Below are 25,547 nucleotides of genomic sequence, written 5' to 3'. Positions count from 1 at the left end.
TTAAATTAAACTTTAACTAAATCTTACTCAATGCAAAAATTTCAAATTATAAAATCTTGGCATTTTGAATAAAAATTTCAAATGCTTTGAAATTTTTATTCAGAATAACTTTCAAGCTTTCATATTTCTCATATTTGAAAAAATAGATAATCTATTTTAAACACTTCAGGAATTAAATGCAAAAATACTATAGCTACTGAAGAATAGTAACTATTATAACATTCTTATCATACTATCAAAAAGCAATATCCAATCAACAAACAGTTCTATTTTATAAATAATAATGAAATATTATCCTCATAGATAGAGAACTTTAAGGTCAGTTTTATAATAAATAAAATAAAATAAAAATTTCATAGAACTAGACAAACTTCTCACATTATAACTTTTTTTAAATAAAAGCATTTTTAAAATAAAACACTTACTGGAATATAAACAGAATGAAAACAAAACACCTTGGTATTTCCAGCAAACAAGTAAAATTTAATAAAATAAAAACGTTTTCGACTATTTTTAATAGTCCTCTTCAGTTACTCTTTAAATTGAAAATGGAACATAAAATAGAATGCCAAGCAATAACATCATTTAAATTAAAAAAAAATAAAATAAAATAAAATAACATGAAATAAAAGTAACGTAAAAATAGTACAAATTAAACAGTAAAATAAAACAAAGTATTAATATAATTAATTGTAGTAAAAAGATTTCCATGCACTAGAAAGACTATCAGCATCTCTATGGTTGATGCAACCTTTGGTATTATGCGCCTTGTAAATCTCGAGTTTTTCAATGTATTTAATAAAATGTTTGTTAGTGGCAGTCTTAATTATGGAAGCTTTATCCCAATAAATATTGATATCTTGTTCTTTTGCAAAGGCTGCCAGTACAGTACTGTCCAAGTGTTTAGTAATTGAATATTTATGCTCCTGCAACCTCTGTTTTAAAGACCTCATGGTAGCACCAACATAAACTAACTCTGAATTAAAACGGCAGTCAGTTAATGGGATTGAATATACTCCTGATGTGTTGTTTCGATTTAGTTTCAACTTATCGTTCCGTAGAATTCTGTAAATCGTAGGATTACGTCGATAGATCATTTTAACATTGTTCTTGCGAGCTATTTTCTTAAAGATGGAATGTAGGAAAGGAATATAGTTGAGAACTACCTTTCGGTCTTGGCTGGTGGTAGTAGGATGTTTATTTGTTGGGTTACAAAATTTATCAATAAGAGCGTTAATCTCCCGTAAATGATATCCTTGTTGTACAGCTATTGTGCGTATGTAATTTAGCTCTCTATATGTGTCATAAATACTTGTACAGTGGGTATAGGCCCGTTTTATCCAAGATCTAAAGGCTGCATGTTTAAAGTTGCTGGGATCAAAAGAATTCTTTGGAATAATAATAGGAAGATAGCTAGTGTGGCGATACGCCATATTGTTGTATATATATATGTAGCGTTAAGCCTAGTATTAAGTTTCGTTAATCCTTTGTTCTATGTCTTTTCTTCGAATTCTCTAACGGTCTTTCCTTCCGGCTGGTGGGGACGAAATTTCATAGAATAACACCGGAAACAAGGTGTGAAACAAAAACCCTGAGGCAAGTCAGGGAGCGGGGGTGAGGCATTCTGAGGCTAGCGTCGAGAAGAAGCGGACGGAATAAGAAGGTGGTCGTCGTCACGGATCGAGACAAAGTGCAGAAGTCGTCTACAGAAAAAGAACTGACATAGACGAAAACTAAAAAAAAAAACTGAGAGTGTAGCGATATAAAATTTTTTATTTGATCGGAGCTATTGAAAAGGACGACTACAAGTGACTGCGGTAGAAGTCTCCATTTCGTCAAGAGTGAAGACCAGACAAGAAAGAAACCCGGGTACCCCCACCAGCATATTTTTTTATTCTTACTCTTTATTCTTCCCTCTTCTATTTTCTTTTAAATTATAAGTTAGTTTAAGATAGTTTAAGTTAATTCTTATTATCTCTGTAAGGGCTACAAACAAAGACCAGTGTCGCGTAAACGCATCAATCCCCTTTGTGTGTACACGCTTTCACCGCACAGACCAGAGACAGTTATATATATCAGCGGTGTATAGTTGGGATCACAAAGAATATAGTGTATAAAGGACCACGTGAATTAATAATAAAATATTATTATTTTGTGTAAAATTTCGTATTTTTTTGTAACGTCCTCATGTACACCACACTAGGCTTTCGATAAATGTTCGTCCATATTTCACCAAATTTACAAGTGATGGATAGATCCAGGAAGTTTACATTCAAGTCACTTTTTTGTTCCAATGATAGCGTCAAACCATATGGGTTGTTATTCATTTTGTTAAGGAACTCGCTAGCGTTATTAATATTCCTCCAAATGATGAACACATCATCCACATATCTTGCATATAAAATTATGTCGTTGTTGAAGATAGGCAGTACTTTATTTTCTAAACGTCGTAATACTAGTTCACATAAAACTGGGGATATTGGGCTCCCCATTGGAACTCCTCATTGTTGTAAATATGTGTTGCCTTCAAATGCAAAAAACGAAGTATAACAAATTAGGTGTGCGAGTTCTAATATGTGTTCATGAAATTTTGTAGCATTATTAACATTCCTACGATTTACAGAATTCTACGGAACGATAAGTTGAAACTAAATCGAAACAACACATCAGGAGTATATTCAATCCCATTAACTGACTGCCGTTTTAATTCAGAGTTAGTTTATGTTGGTGCTACCATGAGGTCTTTAAAACAGAGGTTGCAGGAGCATAAATATTCAATTACTAAACACTTGGACAGTACTGTACTGGCAGCCTTTGCAAAAGAACAAGATATCAATATTTATTGGGATAAAGCTTCCATAATTAAGACTGCCACTAACAAACATTTTATTAAATACATTGAAAAACTCGAGATTTACAAGGCGCATAATACCAAAGGTTGCATCAACCATAGAGATGCTGATAGTCTTTCTAGTGCATGGAAATCTTTTTACTACAATTAATTATATTAATACTTTGTTTTATTTTACTGTTTAATTTGTACTATTTTTATGTTACTTTTATTTCATGTTATTTTATTTTATTTTTATTATTTTATTTTTTTAATTTAAATGATGTTATTGCTGGCATTCTATTTTTTGTTCTAATTCTGTTTAAAGGAGCATTCTATTTTATGTTCCATTTTCAATTTAAAGAGTAACTGAAGAGGACTATTAAAAATAGTCGAAAACGTTTTTATTTTATTAAATTTTACTTGTTTGCTGGAAATACCAAGGTGTTTTGTTTTCATTCTAAAAGCATTTTTGTTAATTTTAAGTAAAATATTACTCACAGATGGTGCTCCTATACCTAATTCTAAACCAGTTCCTGTTCCAAAAGGAATCATAGGTACAGAATGCTTATAACAATGTTTTGCAATTTGGCTAACATCATTAGTTGTGTGGGGCCAGACAACCACATCAGGTGGAAGAGGGCTAAAAAATTCACAAATATATTATTACATAGATAATTTAAAATTTATAACATATATATATATATATATGTGAATTAAAACAATATATATAAATATTTGTTAGAATTATATATATTTCCTTACACGTAATATAAATTGAAACAAACTATACAGGGTAATTCAGAATTCATGGGACAAACTTTAAGGGGTAATAGAGCACACAACAAAAAACATTTTTTGTACAGGAAAGTATGGGCACAAGTGATGCATTGAAGCACAAACACAAGAAATAACAGATGATAGGAAACATAAATTGTTTACTTACAGCATCATTAACAAGTGCATCTTTACAGCAATGTTTACAATGATTGCTGTAAAGATGCACTATGCTTATGGGGACATCTAAAGGGCCTCGTTTATGAGAATCCAGTTGACTCTGTTGAAGGTGCTGTCACTTGAATATCCATTGCAGCTGTACATGTGCAAGAAATACCTGGCATTTTTGAAACTGTATGCCAATCACTCCATCAATGCTGCCAAGCAAGCATTACCATTGGTGGACACAATTTTGAGCAATAAGCAATAAACACTGCTGTAAGTAAATAATGTCCATGCCTCAATGCATCATTTGTCCCCATACTTTCCTATATAAAAAATGTTTTTTGTTGTGTGCTCTACCACCCTTATACATATTTATAATATATATAAATATTAATTATATTTAATAATTTTTATACTTGAATTATTAATATTATATTAATATATATAAAGTTTCATTACTTTTGTACATTTTTTCTTTTCAAAGAATGAAACTTATGTAGTCAGCATGAATTTTATTATACAGCTTTTGTCATACACAATAATGTTTAAAAAAAATTGCAGAAATTTTATAATCATTGTAATTATATACAAAAGAATTCCTATTCTATGTGTAGAAAATTATTGATAATTGACAAATAACATAAAATAAATATCTTATATATAACTGCTTGCCAATTGCTTAAACTTTGCTTTCAGAATTTCAAAAAGTATGTCAGAGTCTGAAATATAAGGGAAACTGGAAAGAAATATCGTATTTGTGCATATCAACATTTATTTAATGCTAATCAGTTCATTCCAAAACCCGATTCATTATGTTAAAGCTAAACAACTGCCATATAATATCAGGCTACATTCCAACAATAATAATTTAAATTACTGATTAGCCCAATATTATATGGCAGTTGGTGTGACTTCTTTCATTTTACAGATCAATTTCATTTTTATAACATCCCTGTTTGAAATATCAAGCCGAAAACCAGAAGAGCTGCATATTTGCATGTTATTCAAGTTTCAGAAAGTAGTGATGCAACAAAAGTTACAAAAAAATATTTGTGATGTTTATCCAATCACATTAAATGTCCGTAAATGCCAGAGGTGATTTACTAGGTTCAGGTCGGGTAATTTTGATCTTTGTGACTCGCCTCGTCCAGGAAGACCAATGTCTCTTGATAATGATGTTTTACAGGCAGAAGTGGAAGCAAATCCTTGTCAAATGATTGAAAGAGTATTTTGCTCTTATGGTATGGTCTACAACTCTGGTAGGATCCCAACAGTCTCATTCAGAGGTGTAATAAATTATACCTTTTGGTCTTTATTGATCCTCTAGGACAGGAAAGATGAATCTTTTTGAGTCTGCATGCCATATACACTCAAACCTGTTTTTGTGCATTATACCAATTTGATTGAAATTCATATACCGCACAAAAAAAATCACACAAAACAAATCGCCCAAAAAAAGACAGCACAAAAACAGGTTTGCGTGTAGTGAGCATAATTACCTTTAAAAATATTTGTGTGCACCAAAGTTTTTGGCTTCGAATAATGATATTTAAAGAAATTAAATGAAAATGCTTTAATTAGAATAAATATAATTATAAATATTAAAAATAGAATAAATGTAAAGAAACTGATTGTAAAAAGGTCTGACCAGATGATAGCCAAAAGGACGATTGAAAAAGACAGGTGATAAACCAAGATTGGTTTGTAAAGTATTGGCCTTTTAGCAGAACGGGAACAAAAGAAGTGCAACCTTGTCAATGGGACCCACCTTGTCAGATGATAGTTTTTTTAATATGGCAAGTGGCCTACTAAATGTAAACTAGTGGCGGACATTAATGTAAGCTCTTGGTGAATAACAGCAGACCGAGGTACTTACTATCGCTCACAGCGAGGCACACATCTACATCTGAAGCATGTAGAAAAGGCAGTAGACCAATACATGTTAAAAACTGACATTTGGAGACGATTATCTCGCGAATTTAACAGTTCTGGGGTGGTGTGAAACCCCTCATTCAGAGCTTGAATCTTACCCATTGCCGCACATATCAGTTGGCGTCCCATTAACCATAAAGTACTCCAAAACTATTATTGTATGACATGTTACTTGCCAAATGATTCTCCCAATGTACCACAGTTTGCCAGCCCACTCTAAGGGTTTTACTATGCAGATACAAATGAGCAAATTTTCCAAGTGAGTGAGAATATGTGGTGAGACGAGGTGATGACATTTCACACTCTGTTTCTCACTCTCATCTGTGTGGTCATAATAAACGAGAGGGAGAAACAGAGAGCGTGAAATGTCATCAACTCTTCTCGCCACATATTCACACTTAGGGTACAACTATGCGAGTGCATCTGCATAGTCACACCCTAAGAGGTTCACATATCTCAACTTTATTGGTCCTTTATTGATATACAGTCTCCACCATCTCATTCAGACCTAGAATCTTACCAAAGTGACCTTATCTTACAACAGAAATTAAATTTAAAATTGCAAATACCTATGCGGACCCTCATCCGTGCCATGTTGCTCTCTCGTCGCTCGAGACTGACTGATATTGGAATCTCCAACTATACCTTTCAACCCATTTATAAAATCTTGGGATAATGTTCTTCTCTGCACAATAAACACACAATTTTAACTCGTTACAAAAAAAAAAAAAAAAAAATTATAAAAGTTTAAAAAGTTATCGCTTTATAAAATTATATAATACAAATTAAGTGACATTAATTACCTGTAAAAAGCATTTTAAATTAGAAAAACAAATAAGGTTAGTTGTAGCAGACGAACGAGGAAACCGTACAACTCTAAACATATTGAAAAAATCGACCTCTAGTGACGGAATTTAGAAATTACAAATATATATAATTATATGATATTCACTTTTATACGACTTCAACATTTTATTATTACAATGTTGTAATAAATTGCGTAATGTTCTTGAAATTGTTTATTTTTACAAATAGTTTAATAATATAATTCTTAAAAATTATTTTTAAAAAATTATTGTCTATGTTTAGAATCTGAATTATCTCTCTGTTTATATCAATATTTTAAAGAATAATATTTAAGAATAAAAGAATATAAACATTTTCGATATTTAAATTGAATTTTTAATAAGTTTCTAAATTATTTATGTAATATTGTGTGTAACATTTTGTTGTAATAATAAAGAAATTGAAATTTTTTAATTAAATGTTTTTAAAAATATGTACAGAGGTCATTGAGAAGATTATTTCACGTGATAAAATCAGCGATAAATAAACAAAATCAGTTTTAAAACATTATAGATAAAGAATTAACTTCAGAAATGTTGGCTTTCCTGTATAGATAGTGTTTTGCGGAGAAGCCGCTTTGCAGGAAACTAATCATAAGATCAATCTCTAACATTTTACTCTCTTATTTAATTAAAGTCCATTCCTTTCTAAATGTTTGATATTAAATGACTATGAGAACTGTCTCAATTTCGTTCGTTATAAAGAACTAATTGGCAAAAGAATTACATTTTAGAGAGAAAATAGAATCATTAAGCCGTAAAAATCACCAATGAGTTCGGATTCTTGAGACTTGCCATATTTCACTTACTTTTTATTTTTCTTAATTTTTAAAATATGGATACCGTTTTTCCCACATTTATCATTCTATACAGTTTACAAATTTTCTCCGATTTTTATCGCCTTTAATGCATACTTTTTAAACCTAAGTTGACCTCGATGTTAAATATTCCCTGGTTCAAATATAAATTTATGAACTTTACTAAAGTTTTCTGTATTTGTTATTTTGCAAGAGAAAGAAAAATAACCTGACACTTTTGTATTGTCATCCTAAATCTTCAAAATGATGTTTCATGCAATATTTCTATTTTGTTGTTTAATTAAATGACGTAGAGCCTAGTTCAATTAATACCTCCTATAACGGCCTTCAGTTATAGGTGTTGGTTCCTCCCATAACTGAAGGCCGTTATAGGTGGTGTTGGTTTGACTCATGGCGATTTGATGGACAAAAGCTTTCCATCTGCTCCTTGCAGGATCCTGCAGTTTTCTTTATTCGATTTATCCATCTCATTGGCTGTCTTCGTCTTCTTTGCCCAGCAAAATTATCTATCCATTCCATTTGTGGGCATCACGTAGCCAAAATAGCTTGATTGCTTCCGGATTGCAATCATGTTTAACTCAATGATTATTAAAGTAATGTGTTTATTTACATTATTATGAAGCAAATCAAATTTTAATTATTAAATTGCTTTTAAAGATTTAAATATTGTACTACATTATTGCAATTCTTAATGAATCTGAATGACCTTTTGCCATTCGATCCTACTGATCTTTAGAACTAAGCAGACAAACACGAACAGTAACAAAAAAACTTTATTAAAAAGGTGAGAACTGTCATCGACATCCTCGGCCAACATCCAGGCAAAAACCCGCGAACTTCCGCGCTTCTTTTCTACAAGTTGCCAGCCAACATCTCGTTGGCAAGTGTTGCCAGGCAGTGTTCGGGATCTCTGACGCTGGCGTGGCGGCCACAACCTTACATAATTATATTAATAAAGTTGAACTGACTGTATTGCGTAGGCGATAGAGATTATCGACCTCAGATTCTGATTACGCAAAGTCAAGTTTATGTGAACCAATTATAAAATCATTCACAATACAAAATTGTAAACATTTAACTTTCTAAAATACAAAAAAATTCAGAAAAAATGAAGTATCTAATAGATTTTTATTTCTATCTTATAAATATAATCGAGATGGGTTGATAATAATAATAATAAGCGCAGAGCCCAAATGGTTAAGAGTTGAAAGTTGAAATTTGGTACAGTTAGGGTACGTTATGAAAGTGCATAAGAAGCGATTTTTCGAAATTCCCTTCCGCGGGGGAGAGGGAAAGGATTAAGGCTTACCCTAAAAATCTCAGCTTCTATTGTACTATTTTAGATGCAATTTTTTATTTTTAACTGCGTTTTAGTAGGGTACCACGTGGGGTATTCCTTAACAATGGAAGCGTTAAGAGAAAGTGACGTGCAAGATTTACAGACGTAGATACGGTTTTTTGCGTTTTTGCGGGAAATCGAACATTTTTAGACCCATCTAAAAACTCTCTAGTCAGTCTGGAAACGAGGACCTAATTTTTTCATTCTGTGAAAACGGGTAAAATTGACTATAATATAATAATTTTAATCTTCGCTATCGTTACTTTTTGCCCAAGCAACGCCGGGCTTTTCTGCTAGTTTCTTATACTAGAGGTTTGTATATTGGGAGATTGATGCTATTACCGGTGAATTTTGGTGGTTAAAGGTCAAGGGGACGGGTAGATAGATAGGGTCATCATATCTCGAGTGGGGTAGGACTTAAAAAATTATAAATGCTAATAACATCTTAATGAAACTGATCACTACCCACAAAATTAAGCTTGATGCCATTCGATAATTAAATATATCGAGTTTTTTAACAAAATCTCGTAACAGATGGCGCCACACACAATTATAATTAAAACATGTTATTTTCTAAATATCATAACAGCCAGGAAAGTTACGCAACTCGTTGCTGGACTCTTTTATAATTTAGTAAATTATTAAATCTCATTAAAAAAAAACAAGTTAAAGTTTTCAAGCAAAGCGCCATGTTTTAATCGATGCCGTTTCAATCTCGCAATTACAAATAAAACATTAAACTGATGTATAAACATTTTATTTACAGATATGAATAAAAATGTTTACACCTTTTTTTTTAAAACGAAAAACGATAAGGCCTTTTAAAGACGAAGTGGCAGTGGAAATACATACATTTACATACATACCGACACACGTTCGTACATGTACAATTTTAATATAAACAATCGGTAAAAAGCGCAATTACTGTAGGCCTCTTACCAAAATATATCCGGTCACGTGTTTCTGCCACACACACTGCGTTTACGCTTCCGCTTCAGAAAATATAGAAAATAACGATTCGGAAATCTTCCGCAATTTTACTGATCAGGCCGAACTCTCGGAAACATAATATATATAATTATTATTATTTTTTTAATTCTATGCATCTACAACTAAAAATATTGCATATAAATTAATTATACAATATATTTACACGTTGCAGTTCTTAATTCCGTGACGTCTTTCTTTATACAGTAACAATTTCCGGTGTCATCCAAATCTGGAGTTGTTCTACATCCGCTTTGGCCTACTGATTGGAGAGATGATTACCCATCTGACAATGAGTAAACCGACGAATTCCGTGTAATTAAAAACGTGTTTTACACATCAGAAACTTGAGCCAAAATTTTGGCCACGGCACTTAATTTTCGAATAGTTTTTAAGCCTTTAAAATCTTAACATCATGATTTAAAGTGCTTCCTTCTTTCCTCTTTCCGTATAACATATATGGCGCGCTCTACAAAGTTATAAGAAGCAGACAAACAAAAAACTAAAGTAGCCAGCTCTAAATGAGGTCTTTCGTCAAATTTATTTAATTAATTTTTTTTATTTTTATTTTTTGATTTATAGAATTATAACTTTTAAGACAATTAAATATTTTGATTGGATATATTTAATATGGAAGGCGTATTTTAATAAATGCTCACGTTCCTGAGGGAGACTCGCATACCCGTAAATTGGGTGCTGTCTCTAAGAATTCTCTGAATTCCGACTCGATGTCGGTGGTGGTGCGTAACCGCCGATCATCAGTGGCCAAGTGATTTGGGGAACATGTTACCAATTCTTGAGATACCCGATTGTCAACAGTCAGTTCGACTCTCTCCTCTTCCTCCACTTGATTGACCACCTCTTCTATTGTGCTCTTCTGTTCTTGAGAATCCTCCGGAGGATCTATTGAAACGGTGACTGGTTCATCCGATACCGGTCGAAAAGTAATGCCCATGGCTTTTCTCAGACATTCTACACTGACAATTTCTGAAGGAGTTGCCTATTTTAAATATACAAATTATAGATTAAAACTGTTTCGAGTTTTTTACAACCACATGAAATTATTTTTTTGTACAAATTTCTTACTTGAGAAGCAATGTCGGCCAGTTTCTGTGAAACCCTCTCAGCTGTAATTTTAAATAGATTATTATTAATTATAACATATACTGTACCATTATTTAAAAAAATAAAAATAAAAAAGTCTCACCTAGCTCTTGTTCAGCTGCAGAAGGACCCTGTATGTTTGCCAAATGAGGTGGAGGTTCTGCACTTAACCGTTCATGTTGAACTTTGGCTAAATTCTGTAATAGTTTAGTAGTCGAATCTAGTTTCCGCTGAATCACCCGCCTCTGTTCACTCAAGGAAACTTCGTTTTGTAATTTTTTAACTGATTCGTCATTTTTTGGAGCTGATTCTCCTGCCATTTACATAGAAATTTTATAAGTATCTTTCCAGTTCTAAACAAGAATTTAAGCTTTAACACTTACCAACATTATCTAGAAGAGACATATCTAAATCTACAGAAGAAAGAGCATTCAAGGAGTCAAAATCTACTCTAATATCACTATCGTTAGTTGGCTCTGTCACTGTACCAATTCCTTTCTTTTCAGTAGATAATGTTTCTGTCACTAAGGCTGACAGATCATCTAATTTTTTCTTTTCTTCTTCAGCTCCTTTTCTTTTCTGTTTTTTCATAGACATAGAGTTATGCTTTGTTGATTAAACAAACTTAAAATAGATGATATATACTCAAAATTCTTACCTCTTCCAGTAACTTCATGGTTTTTGAATGCTCTCCCCCAGTTAATATATCCAACAGATTATCCACCATATTCATAACAAAGTCACAGTCTTTAGCAAAACTCATAATACTATGAGAGGAAATATTTTTAAAAAACTTATAATTTTCTAATGTTAATAATTAATTATTATAGTTATTTATGCAAAATATTGCTTACCTTTCAGCATATTGAACCCCAGTATCATCTCCATATGCAGATAAAACTAAATCAGATTCTTCTTTAGTAAGATTGGCAAACATGGAATCATACTGAGGACTATAGGAAGTGAATGAGCCATAATTCAAATAATTCACTATAATAAAAATAAAAAGTAATTATATATAATCTTCATTTTTAAGTTTTTTATTATGAAAAACTGATCTATCATCTACCTGGTTTCACAATGTTTTTGGCATCTTCTCGGAACCTAGTAATAGATCCTGTCCCTTGAGTCAATTTTCCAGTTAACATTTCTAAATTGACTTTCATTTCTGTTTGACCTATTGATATAAATTCAGTTTTAAAATTTTAGAAATCTTTTAGTGTTATATAAGGCATTAAATGAAACATACCATTGTTCTCTTTATCAATGCCTTTCCCACTTGAAGGATTAAGCAGTGCAAGTGTAGTGCTTCCATTTTCATGTTGCCTTAGGAATCCATACTAGAACAAAAATAATTTCAGATCAATTTCTTAATTTATTAACATCAAATTGTTTATGTGATATACAGTGTATGACAAAAATAAATGCATCCATGTGCATATAATTAACACCCAGGAATAGTATGGAAATAAAGAAAAACTGTTAGTTATACTAAATCATCAAGAAAGTATTTAAGGAGACAGTTGATACAATACAAAGTAAGATATTACTGTTATGTTCAATTTTATTATGTTTTAATTAACTTTGTACTTATACCTAGCTCTTAATAATTTTAGTTACTGATGAGTGGCCATAAAATGTAAAACAGCCTGAAATACAGTGGACCTTCGTTATAGCACTGCTTGCTATACCACGCATTTGGTTATAGTGCAGGCGATGTTCGCAATGCGATACGCTCAAACACATTTATACAGGTCCGTGCGGCATTAGTGAGTAGCACATTTTATTGCATATTGAGTAATTGTGTATGTATTGAGTTCCTGCATGTATTTTGAATAGTGTTTAATTATTGTATGCATGATGAGTAAAAGAAAAGACAAGCTACAATATGTAGTTATTAAAATGTATAACTATGTTATGTGAATTTTAATAAAACACTAAATAAATAAATTGGGTTTTTTATTAAAATACATCATATGTATGTAGTTGATGGGAGGTTTCAGTATATAGTTCAAATCGTTCTGAGTAAATTTATTGTGTTGCCACCATGACACTCAGTATAACGCAGTTCACCTTATAACACGGGTGTTGTTTTCCGCCCGACATGCACATTATATCGGGGGTTCACTGTACATCTATTTATGTAAGTAATCAACCAAATTAAATATTTTAATCGATTTTCTGGAGTCTACAAATTGACTTTCAAATTAAATATAACTAAACCCTAAGTTTTGTATCACTGAATTACTGATAGAGTTCCTATAGGCCTGCAGATGCAGGATTATGAAATTTTCAAGAATTATCTAATTGGATGATCCCAACAAGAAAGAAAAGTATTTTTAGCTTTTACAAAATTTGTAAATTTGGCAGCAATTAAAAGTAAATCATATACAATAACAGGAAGAGGTCATTGCAATGGCTCAACACTGATGAACCTCCCAAACATATGCTGAAATCAAGCCTACACCCAAAACATTTATGGTTACAATTTGGTGGTCATCAGCCAGTTTCCATTATAGCTTCCTCAAACAAAGTGAAATAATCATAGACTCTTACATAAATGAACCAAACATTGCTCGTGAGAAAATCTGTAATGGTGGAACTTTAATTATATCCTATGCAGGATCTTGTAAGCTCAGATACTTAAGAATAAATGATATTTGTACCAACGTAGTCATTTAAAACAGTAAAATAGTCCTAAATAATAACACTACATTAAACTCGACTACAATGAAAATATTAAGCCAGTATTCTCTCCATTTGCTTTCTGTTTAATAGATCTCATTTTATTCTATCCACTCACAGTGATTAAGATTTAAGTGACATCATTTTTTCAAATGTTTATATGTTGTTCTGAATCCTTTCTTCTTTCAAATTTTTTCCTTCTTAAATTTTATTCTATTCATACATTTTACATGAAGTCATCTAAACTAAATGGTTAAATTTTTTTCTTTTCAAATTTATTGCTCAAATTTCTTCTGTTGTCAGTGATGAATTTGATATATTTCTTTAAACAAACTTACACAAGTAAACTTAAAAAACTGTTATACATAAGCTCAATAAATGAACAAACAGAAATTTGGTCAATTTTACAGATATATAGAAGAAAATATTGAACTAGAATGTGTGTTTTTATATGGCCTATTGGAATCAATACACACACAGTTTTATTTATCTCTCACTTTATTTTTTTCCCTAATATAACAAACTAAATCTATTGATGACAACATCCAAATATTCAAGAATGCTTTCCATAAAAGATTTAAAATAATTTTTAAACACATTTCAAATATTTAAATAAATTTATGTAAAATTATCAATAATTATACAATTTATTCTTAATTATAATTTGAAAACAAAGTTTTGCTTTAATAACTTAAGCAAATTCATGTAAAATTAATCAAAATAGTAAAACTAGATTTAAAGTAAGTGATGGTAAAAAAATAAGTTGTGTCTTACTCTGCTCTTAGGTCGAGATAATGTTAATCGATCAGCTGCCGCTTTGGCTGCTTTACGTGCCTCTGCCAAAATTTCTTCTGGAGAAAGATCATCATCCTGAGAATCAGTATCATTTTGATTCTGAGTCCAACTAAAATTAATTTAATTTTGTTACCAACTAATGAATGAATTCACATTTTAACAAATTTTAAAAATCTCCTATACTTAATGTACTAGAAAACTTATATTAGATAGTTATCTATAAATAAAATACAGATTTTTATCAAAATTATGTTCTATAAATCATATAATTAAATTTTTTGAAAACAAAATTGAAATATCTTAAAAAGTTTTTAATCATGTAACTAATTTTATTTACATAATTATTAAATTTGAAATTTATATAAATTTCCATCACAAGCAATTAATTTTATATATCATATAAGTTAACAATTCTATTGTAATCTAAATTTTAATTTTTGTTGTTAGATATAATCACAATTTAATTTTATAAAAATAATTTAACAATTTAGCAAAGAAATGAATTTGTAAACTTTTACAATGTAATATTCTGGATATTTAATCAAATATTGTCAAAAATTTCCAGTTACAATCAGATTATTTGATTTCACAATTAGAAAAGTTGAACTGCAGACAGGCAAAATACTATTTGATATTATCACCATCATTTTAAGTTATTTATGTTGTAATATTAATTATGTAAACTATATGTTACAGTTCATGTAACATATAGTTTACATAATTTGTCAAAATGTCTATTTATATGATGATAACACACCATTATGATTTAAATAATAGTACATAATTAATAATGGTTATTTTAAATCATTTGTAGTTCAAAATGATTTAAAACAGGGATGGGCAACCTGCGGCCCGCATTCATATATTTTGCGGCCCGCAACGCATAAAATGTGAATAAATATATCAATTTCCCAGCTTAAGGAAGTATGCAGCAAAAATTCAAACGTTATTTTCTACAACTTATGTATGTGAATAGTTTTTCCCGCAATGAATTCAGTAAAAATTAAAACAAGAAACCGGCTAACAGACACGTCGAAACTAATTTAAAACTAGCAGTGATGAATATTTAACCAAATATTTCCAATATATTACGTTTACATCAGTTCCAGAAGCTAAATTAAGTATACCTATGCTAATTTATAATTTATATGAATAAATAATTCTGATTTACCAACATTTTTTTCTCTTTCTCTTGTATGCGGCCCGCATCAGTTCAAAAGTCTTAAAATGCGGCCCTTACATAGAAAAAGGTTGCCCATCCCTGATTTAAAATAAGGGTGTTTATCACATTAACACTGTGTTACGGATTTACTGGCAAGCCAACAAAACTGCATGGATGACAAACTTTTTTAGAGCTAATTTAGTAAATTGAATCAACAAGTATATGCACATACTTAAAAAACTTCATTGATAATCAACTTGCTCATTTATGCAAATCAAATATTAAATTTTTCCTTCAAAGTTCCTTTCTTCTCATATACAGCCATCACATCTTGGGATCATCAATAGTTTTAAAGCTTACTGCAGCAAAAGTTATTAAACAATAAGTGGTTGTAAAGAACAAAGATGATTTTTTTGAGTGTCAATTTGCTAGATGACATTGACTGGATTGTGTGATATGGAGTTAAGGAAGACATTGTCTAAACATATTTGTAATTTAATTAAAATTTACTTCTTATTGCAATCTATCTTAATATTTTAATGATATATCAGAACCATTGAAATGTTAAAATATCAATATTTCAACAGAAATTTAAAAAATGATTTGCCAAAATTTAATAGTTTTAAATATTCATTTTTTAAGATGACTTAATTTGATGAATGTAACAATAAATTAATATTTAAACATTTTAACAGAGGAATAGAAATTGTTTAATGTTCAATTTCATATTGCATTCTATTTGGTTGAAACTATTAAGCAACCTTTAAAGGAGTGAGTGAGTCAATGTGAGAAAGTCTAACTACTAGACTTCACATTACAAAACAAAATATATGATGCTTTATGTTTTATTTTACTAGTATATATTTCAAGTTATTGCATCCCATCCTTTATCAGTAAAAGCTCATGAAATAATGTAAAGAATAATTGGTTAGCTGAACAACTCAAAATTTGTAATTTAAACAATGTTTCAAAAATAAATTTTATCTTTTGGTTTGCTTATTTATCTATAATCCTTTGGTTTTCTTTATAATAAAAGAAAAAGTGGTAATTGAGCAAATATTTGGATTATCAATAAATCAAAATAAAATATAAGTAATAAAGTTTATAAAACAAATTGGTCAATCATTCTTAGTGCCAATACATTCTCATGTATCTTGAATTTTTGAAAATATATATAATTTTAACAACTGTATAAAAATTTAATACTAATGAAACACTGCCAATATACAACACATGATTTGTCATTTAGTTTTCAAATAAAGACCTTTTTTATAAAGAAAATTCCAGTTTCTTAAACAATAAAGATATTAATTTATCTTAAATTATTTTTCTTACCTTCCTTTAATTTTAGACTTTTTAATATCTTGTAAAACAACTGAACAAGAATCAGAAATAATTTCTTCCTTAACATAATCTTCATCTGCATCATCATCAGGATCAAATCCTAATTCTTCTGCTCCCAGATCAGATATATATGGAAGATTTCTTCTTAACAATAATAGTTGATCCTGTAATTGTCAACATATAATCTTTAATAATAGCATTCAGTTACGTTTATAAATTAATTACAGTTATTTTAATATAAGAACAGTTATTTTATATAAACAAGTTACAATTTGTAAATGAAAACTGAAAAACAGACATATACCTGACTTAATAATTTTTCTCCTACATGCCACATTTTCTTAGCACTCTTAAAATAAACTGTATCTGGACGATTGTATGTCATAGCATTATCACACATTAATTTCAGATCACTCTTGAGAGGGAAAAAGAGTAAAAAATTATTATTATTGAAATAATGTAGAACATTCTTAATTCTTTTAAACTTACTCTGAATTCATTCACATTACTATATTCTTTATTTTCAATTTTCTTTCTCATTGTGCTGAAATCCATAGGATCAGAGATGATACTAGAGTATCCTGGAGCAATTATATCACTGACAGGCCAAGCAAAAAATTGTTGAGGATCTTTCCTTAAAATTAAAATTTTAGTAAAATTTGTTGTCATAATTTGTTTAGAATGAAAATGAACAATAACAATTACAAAACAGATTAAATGAGAAATAACAATAACAATTTCACTTCATATTAGATTATTTTTACATAAATTGTAGATTGAGAATGATACAGAATGATTTATTGAAATATACAACTTTCCACAAAAAATTCATGTCTTTCAGCTTCACTATTTTAAAATAACAAATTTAAAAATACAATTTTTTGCTATAAGTACTGAAGTTAACTTTTTATTAGTCCATAATATGGACTTGTATACTAGCAATTTCACTCAAAAACATGAATATAATGATAAATCCTATTTACTCAATCCTATCCCTGTTTATATTTGTTTTATGATATCACCTAATCATTATTATATACTAAAATCCACACCTTCCTCTCACTTTCCAGCAATCACTGATTAAAAATTAACATTTTCGGCTACTTCAGTGGCCTGCGTCAGGTTAAGCAGATTTTATATCTAATGCCTAAAGCAGGTTTGAAGTTTGGAATAACACTGTTTTTCTTTAATGTAATTGTCTTTGAATTAAAATATACTATACTTACATAAAGATTAATATAGTTTTAATGAATTAAACAAATCATTATGAATAAAAATATTAAAATGCCAATAATAAATAATATAAGTGAAAAACTAAAAAATTAAATTATTGGCCAAATAATTTAATTGCCACTTGTTTTTAAGGGGTTAGTAATATTTATTAAAAACACATGTTATCGATGTTGTTAACTTAAATTATTAATTTATTTTAAAAAAAACAATATATAATTTAACAACATAAATAACAACTAACCGTTAGAAAGCTATACATCCACAAGAGCCGAATTATCGGGCTAGAGTTGGCTATAATAAATAAATAATAAATAAGACAATTTGGCACTAGAGCTAACTGGTAACGTGTCTGCACGGATAGCAGAAGTTGCGGGTTCGAGTCCCGCTTCGGGCCGATTTCTTTTCCTCCAGTTCCAAATTATTAAAATTATTTATTTAATTTAATTATAATTATTAAGTTTAGTAAGAGATGGCGCCTAACGCCAAGCTCTAGTGCCAAATTGTCTTATTTATTATTTATTTATTATAGCCAACTCTAGCCCGATAATTCGGCTCTTGTGGATGTATAGCAATATATAATTTAACAACAACAATAATAATTATTTACTTTATATAGTTATTTATTTACAAATATCAATTCTAAATAAATCAGAATTCTCTTCTTATTATTCACAAAGTACTACATTTCTTTGATTATAAAATATATAATAAGTCTGAAATCAAATTTTAAGAACTCTTAACAGAAGGAAAAATTTTAAATGACCAGTTTTAATTAATGCTGTTAAGTTAAAACAAGTTAGATAAATATTACAAATGCCATAAAATAGAGCTGCCAAACATTTCCTATTTCCATGCTATTCGGAATAAACAATAACTTTTCTTTAACTGTTGCATCACAATACAGCTGACCCTTGATAATCCGACAGGCATGGGACCAAAAAGGCGTCGGATTACCAAAAGTGTCCAGATTACCGAAAGTGATTACATATTTGACATTGTTTTGCTAGCAGTAGCCTACAATATTCCTACATTTTACGAGTAAAATGCTGCCTAGGTTAATATGGAAATGAAACACCCATTTCAGTTAACTAAAACATGTTTATTAAAAGAAATATGGAAGCCAATAAATGTACATACAGTATGTATAGGCATAAATAATACAGTACATACAGAACTGCTCATAGAAAACACAAGAAATGTGTGTCATCGTGTAAGAATTGGGTGGGGAGATTCATGTTGCGACATCCTTCTGTGCAAGCAGACATGTAATGGAACAGGGACTACGGTGACCTTCACAGGAGGTGCATCGGACTACTGAGCATGTCAAATTACAAAAGTGTCGGATTATCAAGGGTCAGCTGTATCATCTTGAAGGCATTTTAAAATATTAAACAAGTTTAAATTAAAAGCTAATTACTAGCAAAGCTTATTGAACTGATATGACCATTGAACTATACATACAAAAAACATTAATTACTGGTGTACAAGGCATCATATAATCTACTGATTTGTGTTTTGGACTATGAATATAAGACACATCTCTATTTCAAATAAATAAGATTGGGCAAAAATAAAAATATCTTATAATTCAAGAAATATGGTACTTATTACATTAATAAAATTAATAGAAAATGTATTACTTTTGTAAGTTTTTCAAAAGATAAAACAACAGCATTTGTAGGGGATTTTTCATTGCCTTCTTTTTCAATGTGCAAGTACGAGGATCTCTTAGTGGACGTTCACAAGGAGCTAACTCATCTAAATGTTGATATTTTGTTGGTGGTTCTTGATCATGATCTTGTGTATCAGCACTATCTTGACTGGTATCATGATCCCTTTTCTTCTTATCATGATGAAAAGTCATAAACTGAAAATGTACATACAAAAATTTTAAATATTCTTACATAAATATTATCATCATTCTCACAATTTTTGAGAGGGTCGAAAAAATAAGATGTAATATAGAAACACACATTATCAATGTCTATTTTTAAATAATTAATAGAATTATAACTTTAAAATGATATTTTCCTTGAAAAATGTAGAATATCAACACCAGAGAACAGTACAGTGTCACATATCTAAAAGCCTTTTACTGGTGTGCATCACTCTAAACTAATTAGTTACAAACGTTTTCGAACCTTAACGGTTCTTCTTCAGGTAACGATCCCCTAATGGAATGCGCTTCGATTCTAAGTTGTGAAGAAATACGATCCGGAACGTTGTCCCGTCCTGATGACGTCACTACGGACCTGCGCTCCACGCTTGTCGTGCTCTAATTTATCGTTTTATCTAGTAGAGCCTGCCATGCCGTCGATAGAACTATCTCGTCCTTGTAGTTAATGCAATTACCTTCATTAATAGCGTTAAGACATATGTAGATCGCCTCTAGCCATCTGAGGTGGTTAGTGCGGTGGGTGGTGTGAATGACCTTTGCCTGGGTGAAAATTCCCAAAGGTCATTCACACCACCCACCGCACTAACCACCTCAGATGGCTAGAGGCGATCTACATATGTCTTAACGCTATTAATGAAGGTAATTGCATTAACTACAAGGACGAGATAGTTCTATCGACGGCATGGCAGGCTCTACTAGATAAAACGATAAATTAGAGCACGACAAGCGTGGAGCGCAGGTCCGTAGTGACGTCATCAGGACGGGACAACGTTCCGGATCGTATTTCTTCACAACTTAGAATCGAAGCACATTCCATTAGGGGATCGTTACCTGAAGAAGAACCAGTTAAGGTTCGAAAACATTTGTAACTAATTGGTTTAGAGTGACGCGCACTGGTAAAAGGCTTTTAGATGCATGAAACTGTGCTATTTTCCTGAAAATATATTGTTAATTTTGAATAATGAACAGTAAAAACTTTTACCAACAACACTTTTATTATAATTTTAAGAAATTATAATAATTAATAATTGTTTGCATCCCTAATGAGGGATGCAAGAACTTTACATTCCATTATGGGATATATCAAACACAATTACCATTTCAAGATTTGTTTAAATTTGTAGAACAAAAGATTAATTTTTATTTTTCACAATAAAAAAGTGTTGCTGGTAAAGGTTTTTACTATTCATTATGAAAAATCAGTTAAGAATATTCTTTGTTAACTTTAAATTTTTGACTTATTGATTACAATATAAAAAATTTAAAGCTTTGTCAGTCAATATTGTTAAATTCATCTAAAATATTATTTCAATGGATTAGAAGCATTTATAAAATAATTTCACATATATTTTAAATATAAAATAAAAACATTCAAAACAAATTATAAATAAAACTACTCAAAAGAAAATTTCATTACTAAAAATCAAAATTAATAATTTTAAAATATATATTTTATACTATTAATAGTTCAATTTTAATGAATTTCTGTTTAAGAATGATGTTTTCTGACGTATTTGCATTTTTCATACACAATCTATTATCTATTGTTACAAAATGTAAAACATTTCAGCTTTGTTTTAAATAAAACAATTTTTTTGCTTTGATATTTGTTTATATACATAAAGCTCCTTGTTTGTTTAACCTGATTTACTTATTCAGACTTCAGTGAATTATATTATCTCTAACTTTATTAGCCATAAAGTAGAAAACAAGAGCAACATCAGAAAAGGTTCACTGTAGATTAGTAAAAGCAAAAAATTTTACATTTTATTTAAATCTAGTAGCAGATATATTCAAATAGCCTAAATTAAATAGTAATAATTTAGATATAATACAATTTTAACAACGAATAATATATTAATATAGTAGAAAGTTTAACATATATACAACAAATTCTAATAAAAAATATTTTAACTTCTACAAAAATGTATTTAAATATATTATATCCAAAAATAAACAAACTATTATAACTTATTGTGACACAGATCAAATATAACTAAAATCGGTCTGTCCCAAATAAACTGCATATGTCAGTGTTCGATTCCAAATGTCTGTCTTCAACATTCACTTCATTAAAACACTTGCGTAATGTTTCTTGTGTATTAAAAAAATTTTATGTTTACTTGTCAGATCATTTTTTTTACTTAAATTTATTTACATGTTTTATGAAATCTTTAAAATTAAAGAATGTGTAGAAACTAAATTGTTGGACTTTCATTTTCAATTATTTTATTAGACTATGTGAAGTCAAAACTATTTTATGATTAATATTAAAAGGAAAATACGTGAAAATACAAACACATAACTATGGATGAAAATCCAGATTTGACAAAAAATAATAATCAAATCGTAAAAACAAAAATTTAATTATTAATAGAAAAAGGCCGTAATAGTGCAGAGGCATTCTTTTTAATCATAATAACTGTTTACCTTTCTTTCGTGACTATGTTCTCTATGGTGGTGGTGGTGATGATGCTTCCGTTTTTTATCATGCTTTATTTTTTCCTTCTCACTCGACTTCTTCTTCTTCTTCTTTTTTGATTTTTTATGCTTCTCTGGTGAATAAGCACACATATCCCTTGGTTTCTCTTCAGTCAAATGAGGTATCTCAGACTGTGATGTAAAACTTTCCAAATGTTGAAACTGGGTCGAAGGAACAAGAGGCGGCGGTGCCGAAGGATGAGACTGGATCGGTGCCTGGACGCTGCTACTGTTTCCTCCGACTTTCAATACTAATTTTAATGGCTTTTCAGATCTGTCTGAAAATATTAAAATTTTTATTATATATTTATATTTTTGGAAAGTATATGGATCTATAAGCTGTAAAAACAAAAAATAATTATTAAATAATATTAAAGAGAATAGACAGATTTGGAAACCAACCAATTTTATTTATAGAAATATTCATAAAAACTACCACAAAAATTATTTGGAGTAATTCAAAGTAAAATGGAGTTATTGCAGTAAATTAGCATTTTTGTTTGCAAACTGGATCTTTGTCAGGTAAATTATTTGATAATTAATTGACCTGAAAATGATCCAATTTGAAATTGAAAACATTAGTCTGTTGATATTAAATTTTCAACTGGTGTCAAAAAAGTTCTGTGTGGTTTGAGTTTATGAATATTACTCAGTTACATTCTATACTAGAATGGTTGCATACTAGAATTAATTACATTTTCAAATTTAAAATTTAATCTGAAGTTTTAATATACACACAATTAAAAGTAAACTGAAAGAGTAATACTTTTTCAAATTATTAATACTACTAAAAAATAATATTAAAAAGTGTACTTTGGATTTGAGGATGCCAGAATCACTTATTTTAAATTTCTTTAATATTCTGTACATAATTTTATATTTTTTACATTGCAGAAATGTTTTAAAACAGAAAATATGATGTTGATTTATATAATAATAATCTTTGTAATAAATTTTTAGACAGCTTTATGGAAAAAGAAAAAAAATATATAAGTAATTTTCCATTTGTGTTTAACTATTAAGCAGGTGTGTAAACAAGGTAAATAGTGTATTTACTTTGCTAACAATCTGTAAAACTGCACTGTCATCTTTTTTAATAATTAATGCTGCAAGGACCAAAATATCAGTGAAAACTCTTGCACCAAAGTCTGTGAAAATATCAACAAAACTATTAAACTATAAATGTCAGTATCAGACTTTCTGAGTACAAAACATTTTACAAGAGTAATTAGTATAAAACTCAAATGCAAAAAATTCAATTCAGTATTTACAATAAAATCAATTACCAGTACAGTTTACAATATTACAATGATTTAAAATATCAAACAATTAACCTAATTAGAAAAAAAAAACTTAGTGGAAGAAAAACTCTTAATCAGCACCAATCAATCAATCAATTACTTATAATTCAAGACTATACATTGATCAGCAGAAGTTAAGGCTAGCTTGCATTGCCAATGGCCTAATTACTATTAACAAAGCCTGACAAATAATATGATAGATTGTTTGGTTCTACAAGTGTATCAGACTGTTGTATGTCAGAGGTGTCCAAACTACAGCCTGCGGGCCAGACCCAGCCCAGCAGATTTTATCTGGCACGCGAAGGCTTTTGAAAACTACTGTTTTTTTCACTTAAACCTGTTTGATTTTCAAAAATGTATATCGAAAATTCAAAAAATTGCAAAAATCATATTTGATTAAAAAAAAGGATTTTTAATTTTTAAAAATGAAAAAATATATACATAAAATTTTACTTAAATTTACAGTCGTAAAAATATTGTTTTCGGCTATTGTTCGGTAACTACAGAATTGCTACAAAGGCAAGCGAATAGCGAAGATACACGAATACACAGATTCTGTGGGTTGTCTTTGTAGTAGTGAGTAGAGGGAGAGAAAGAAAGAATCGAGAGCATTGTATGTGGCATCTCTGTAGTTGACCTCAGGATTGCCTTCTGTCGTCTTTTGTTCTATTGTGCACGACTCATTTGTAAATTGGTATGTGTAAATTCAAATTTAATGTATTACAAATTACTTATTTTGAAGTTTAATATTATTTTTTAAGGTTTAAACGTGGAAAGAACAAAAAGAAAAGTTGATGACGAGTGCCGCATTTTTAATGAAGAATGGGGAGTAAAATACTTCTTTGTGCAATCTCAGTCAAAGAATGGCAAAGCTGTATGTGTAATTTGCAATGACACTGTTGCTGTAATGAAGAAATATAATTTACGTCGACATTATGAAACAAAACATGCTTCAACCTACTCACAATTTAAGGACAAGCAGCTTACTGAAAAATTTGAAACATTGCATCGTAGTTTATGTAGACAGCAAAATTTATTTAGGAAGGCAAACTCAGAAAATGAAGCATTGATCTTAGTTAGTTTGAAAGTTGCTTATTTGTTGACGAAAGAAGGAAAACCCTTTATGGATGGAAACATCGTTAAAGAGTGTATGATGGAAGCTGTTGGTGAGTTGTGCCCAGAAATGTTGCAACTTTTCAAAATGATCAGTCTGTCCCATAATACTGTTGCTTGTCGAATTGACGATATTGGAAACAATATTCTCCACCAGATTACTGGTATAGCACAGAGTTTCACTTGGTATTCTCTTGTGATGGATAAATCAACTGGTGTTACCTCACAACTTTTAGTTTTTGTTTGTGGAGTTGACGACAAACTTAATGCCACACAAGAATTAGCCTCCGTTAACAGCATGCACAGCACTACAACTGGAGAAGATAACTTCAAAGAACTACAAAAAACATTGACAAATTATAACTTGGACTGGAATCAACTCCAAGATGTGACAACTGATGGAGGAAGAAACATGTCTGGTGCAAACATCAGTGTGGTTGGGCAAATTAGAAAAACTTGTGAAGGTGCAGGAGCATCAGCACCAATTTTTCTGCAATGTATTATCCATCGACAAGCACTATGTGTAAAACATGTCGATATGCACTGCGTTTTAAAACCAGTTGTTTCTGTCGTAAATTTTTATTTGATCACATGCACTTAATCATTGCAAATTTCGATCTTTTCTCCAACAAACTGAATCCGAAACGTTAACTTGTATTATAATGCAGTTCAATGCCTTAGCTGTGGAAAAGTGCTATTGCAGTCCTTTAAACTTAGAAATGAAATTAATTTATTTCTT

General features: G+C 30.0%; 2 protein-coding genes across 3 annotated transcripts in view; both read right to left on the bottom strand.

Moving 5' to 3' along the window:
• Positions 1-6,632, bottom strand: part of LOC136989807 (probable D-lactate dehydrogenase, mitochondrial) — a 30,606-nt gene extending 23,974 nt beyond the window's left edge. The window contains exons 1-3 of the mRNA XM_067288081.1: positions 6,508-6,632; positions 6,274-6,389; positions 3,332-3,473 (exon numbers count right to left, since the gene is read on the bottom strand). Of these exons, the coding sequence (XP_067144182.1) occupies positions 3,332-3,473; positions 6,274-6,389; positions 6,508-6,588 (339 nt within the window). The 5' untranslated portion in view covers positions 6,589-6,632. The remainder of the gene's footprint in view (positions 1-3,331; positions 3,474-6,273; positions 6,390-6,507) is intronic.
• Positions 6,633-9,447: 2,815 nt separating this feature from the next.
• Brd7-9 (Bromodomain containing 7/9) overlaps positions 9,448-25,547 on the bottom strand; it is a 38,193-nt gene continuing 22,093 nt past the window's right edge. Inside the window, exons 2-15 of one of the 2 annotated variants that reach the window (XM_067288079.1) lie at positions 22,344-22,672; positions 19,657-19,883; positions 17,273-17,417; positions 17,088-17,198; positions 16,775-16,947; positions 14,257-14,386; positions 12,047-12,137; positions 11,867-11,974; positions 11,652-11,787; positions 11,456-11,564; positions 11,181-11,376; positions 10,901-11,110; positions 10,780-10,820; positions 9,448-10,693 (exon numbers count right to left, since the gene is read on the bottom strand). In XM_067288079.1, the coding sequence (XP_067144180.1) occupies positions 10,349-10,693; positions 10,780-10,820; positions 10,901-11,110; positions 11,181-11,376; positions 11,456-11,564; positions 11,652-11,787; positions 11,867-11,974; positions 12,047-12,137; positions 14,257-14,386; positions 16,775-16,947; positions 17,088-17,198; positions 17,273-17,417; positions 19,657-19,883; positions 22,344-22,672 (2,351 nt within the window). In that variant the 3' untranslated portion in view covers positions 9,448-10,348. The remainder of the gene's footprint in view (positions 10,694-10,779; positions 10,821-10,900; positions 11,111-11,180; positions 11,377-11,455; positions 11,565-11,651; positions 11,788-11,866; positions 11,975-12,046; positions 12,138-14,256; positions 14,387-16,774; positions 16,948-17,087; positions 17,199-17,272; positions 17,418-19,656; positions 19,884-22,343; positions 22,673-25,547) is intronic. The other variant, XM_067288080.1, reaches the window with a different exon arrangement.

The sequence above is a fragment of the Centruroides vittatus genome, unplaced genomic scaffold (assembly GCF_030686945.1).
Source record: "Centruroides vittatus isolate TY-2023 unplaced genomic scaffold, ASM3068694v2 scaffold_769, whole genome shotgun sequence".
Classification (NCBI taxonomy): Eukaryota; Metazoa; Arthropoda; class Arachnida; order Scorpiones; family Buthidae; genus Centruroides; species Centruroides vittatus.
This window is presented reverse-complemented; position numbering and strand designations above follow the sequence as displayed.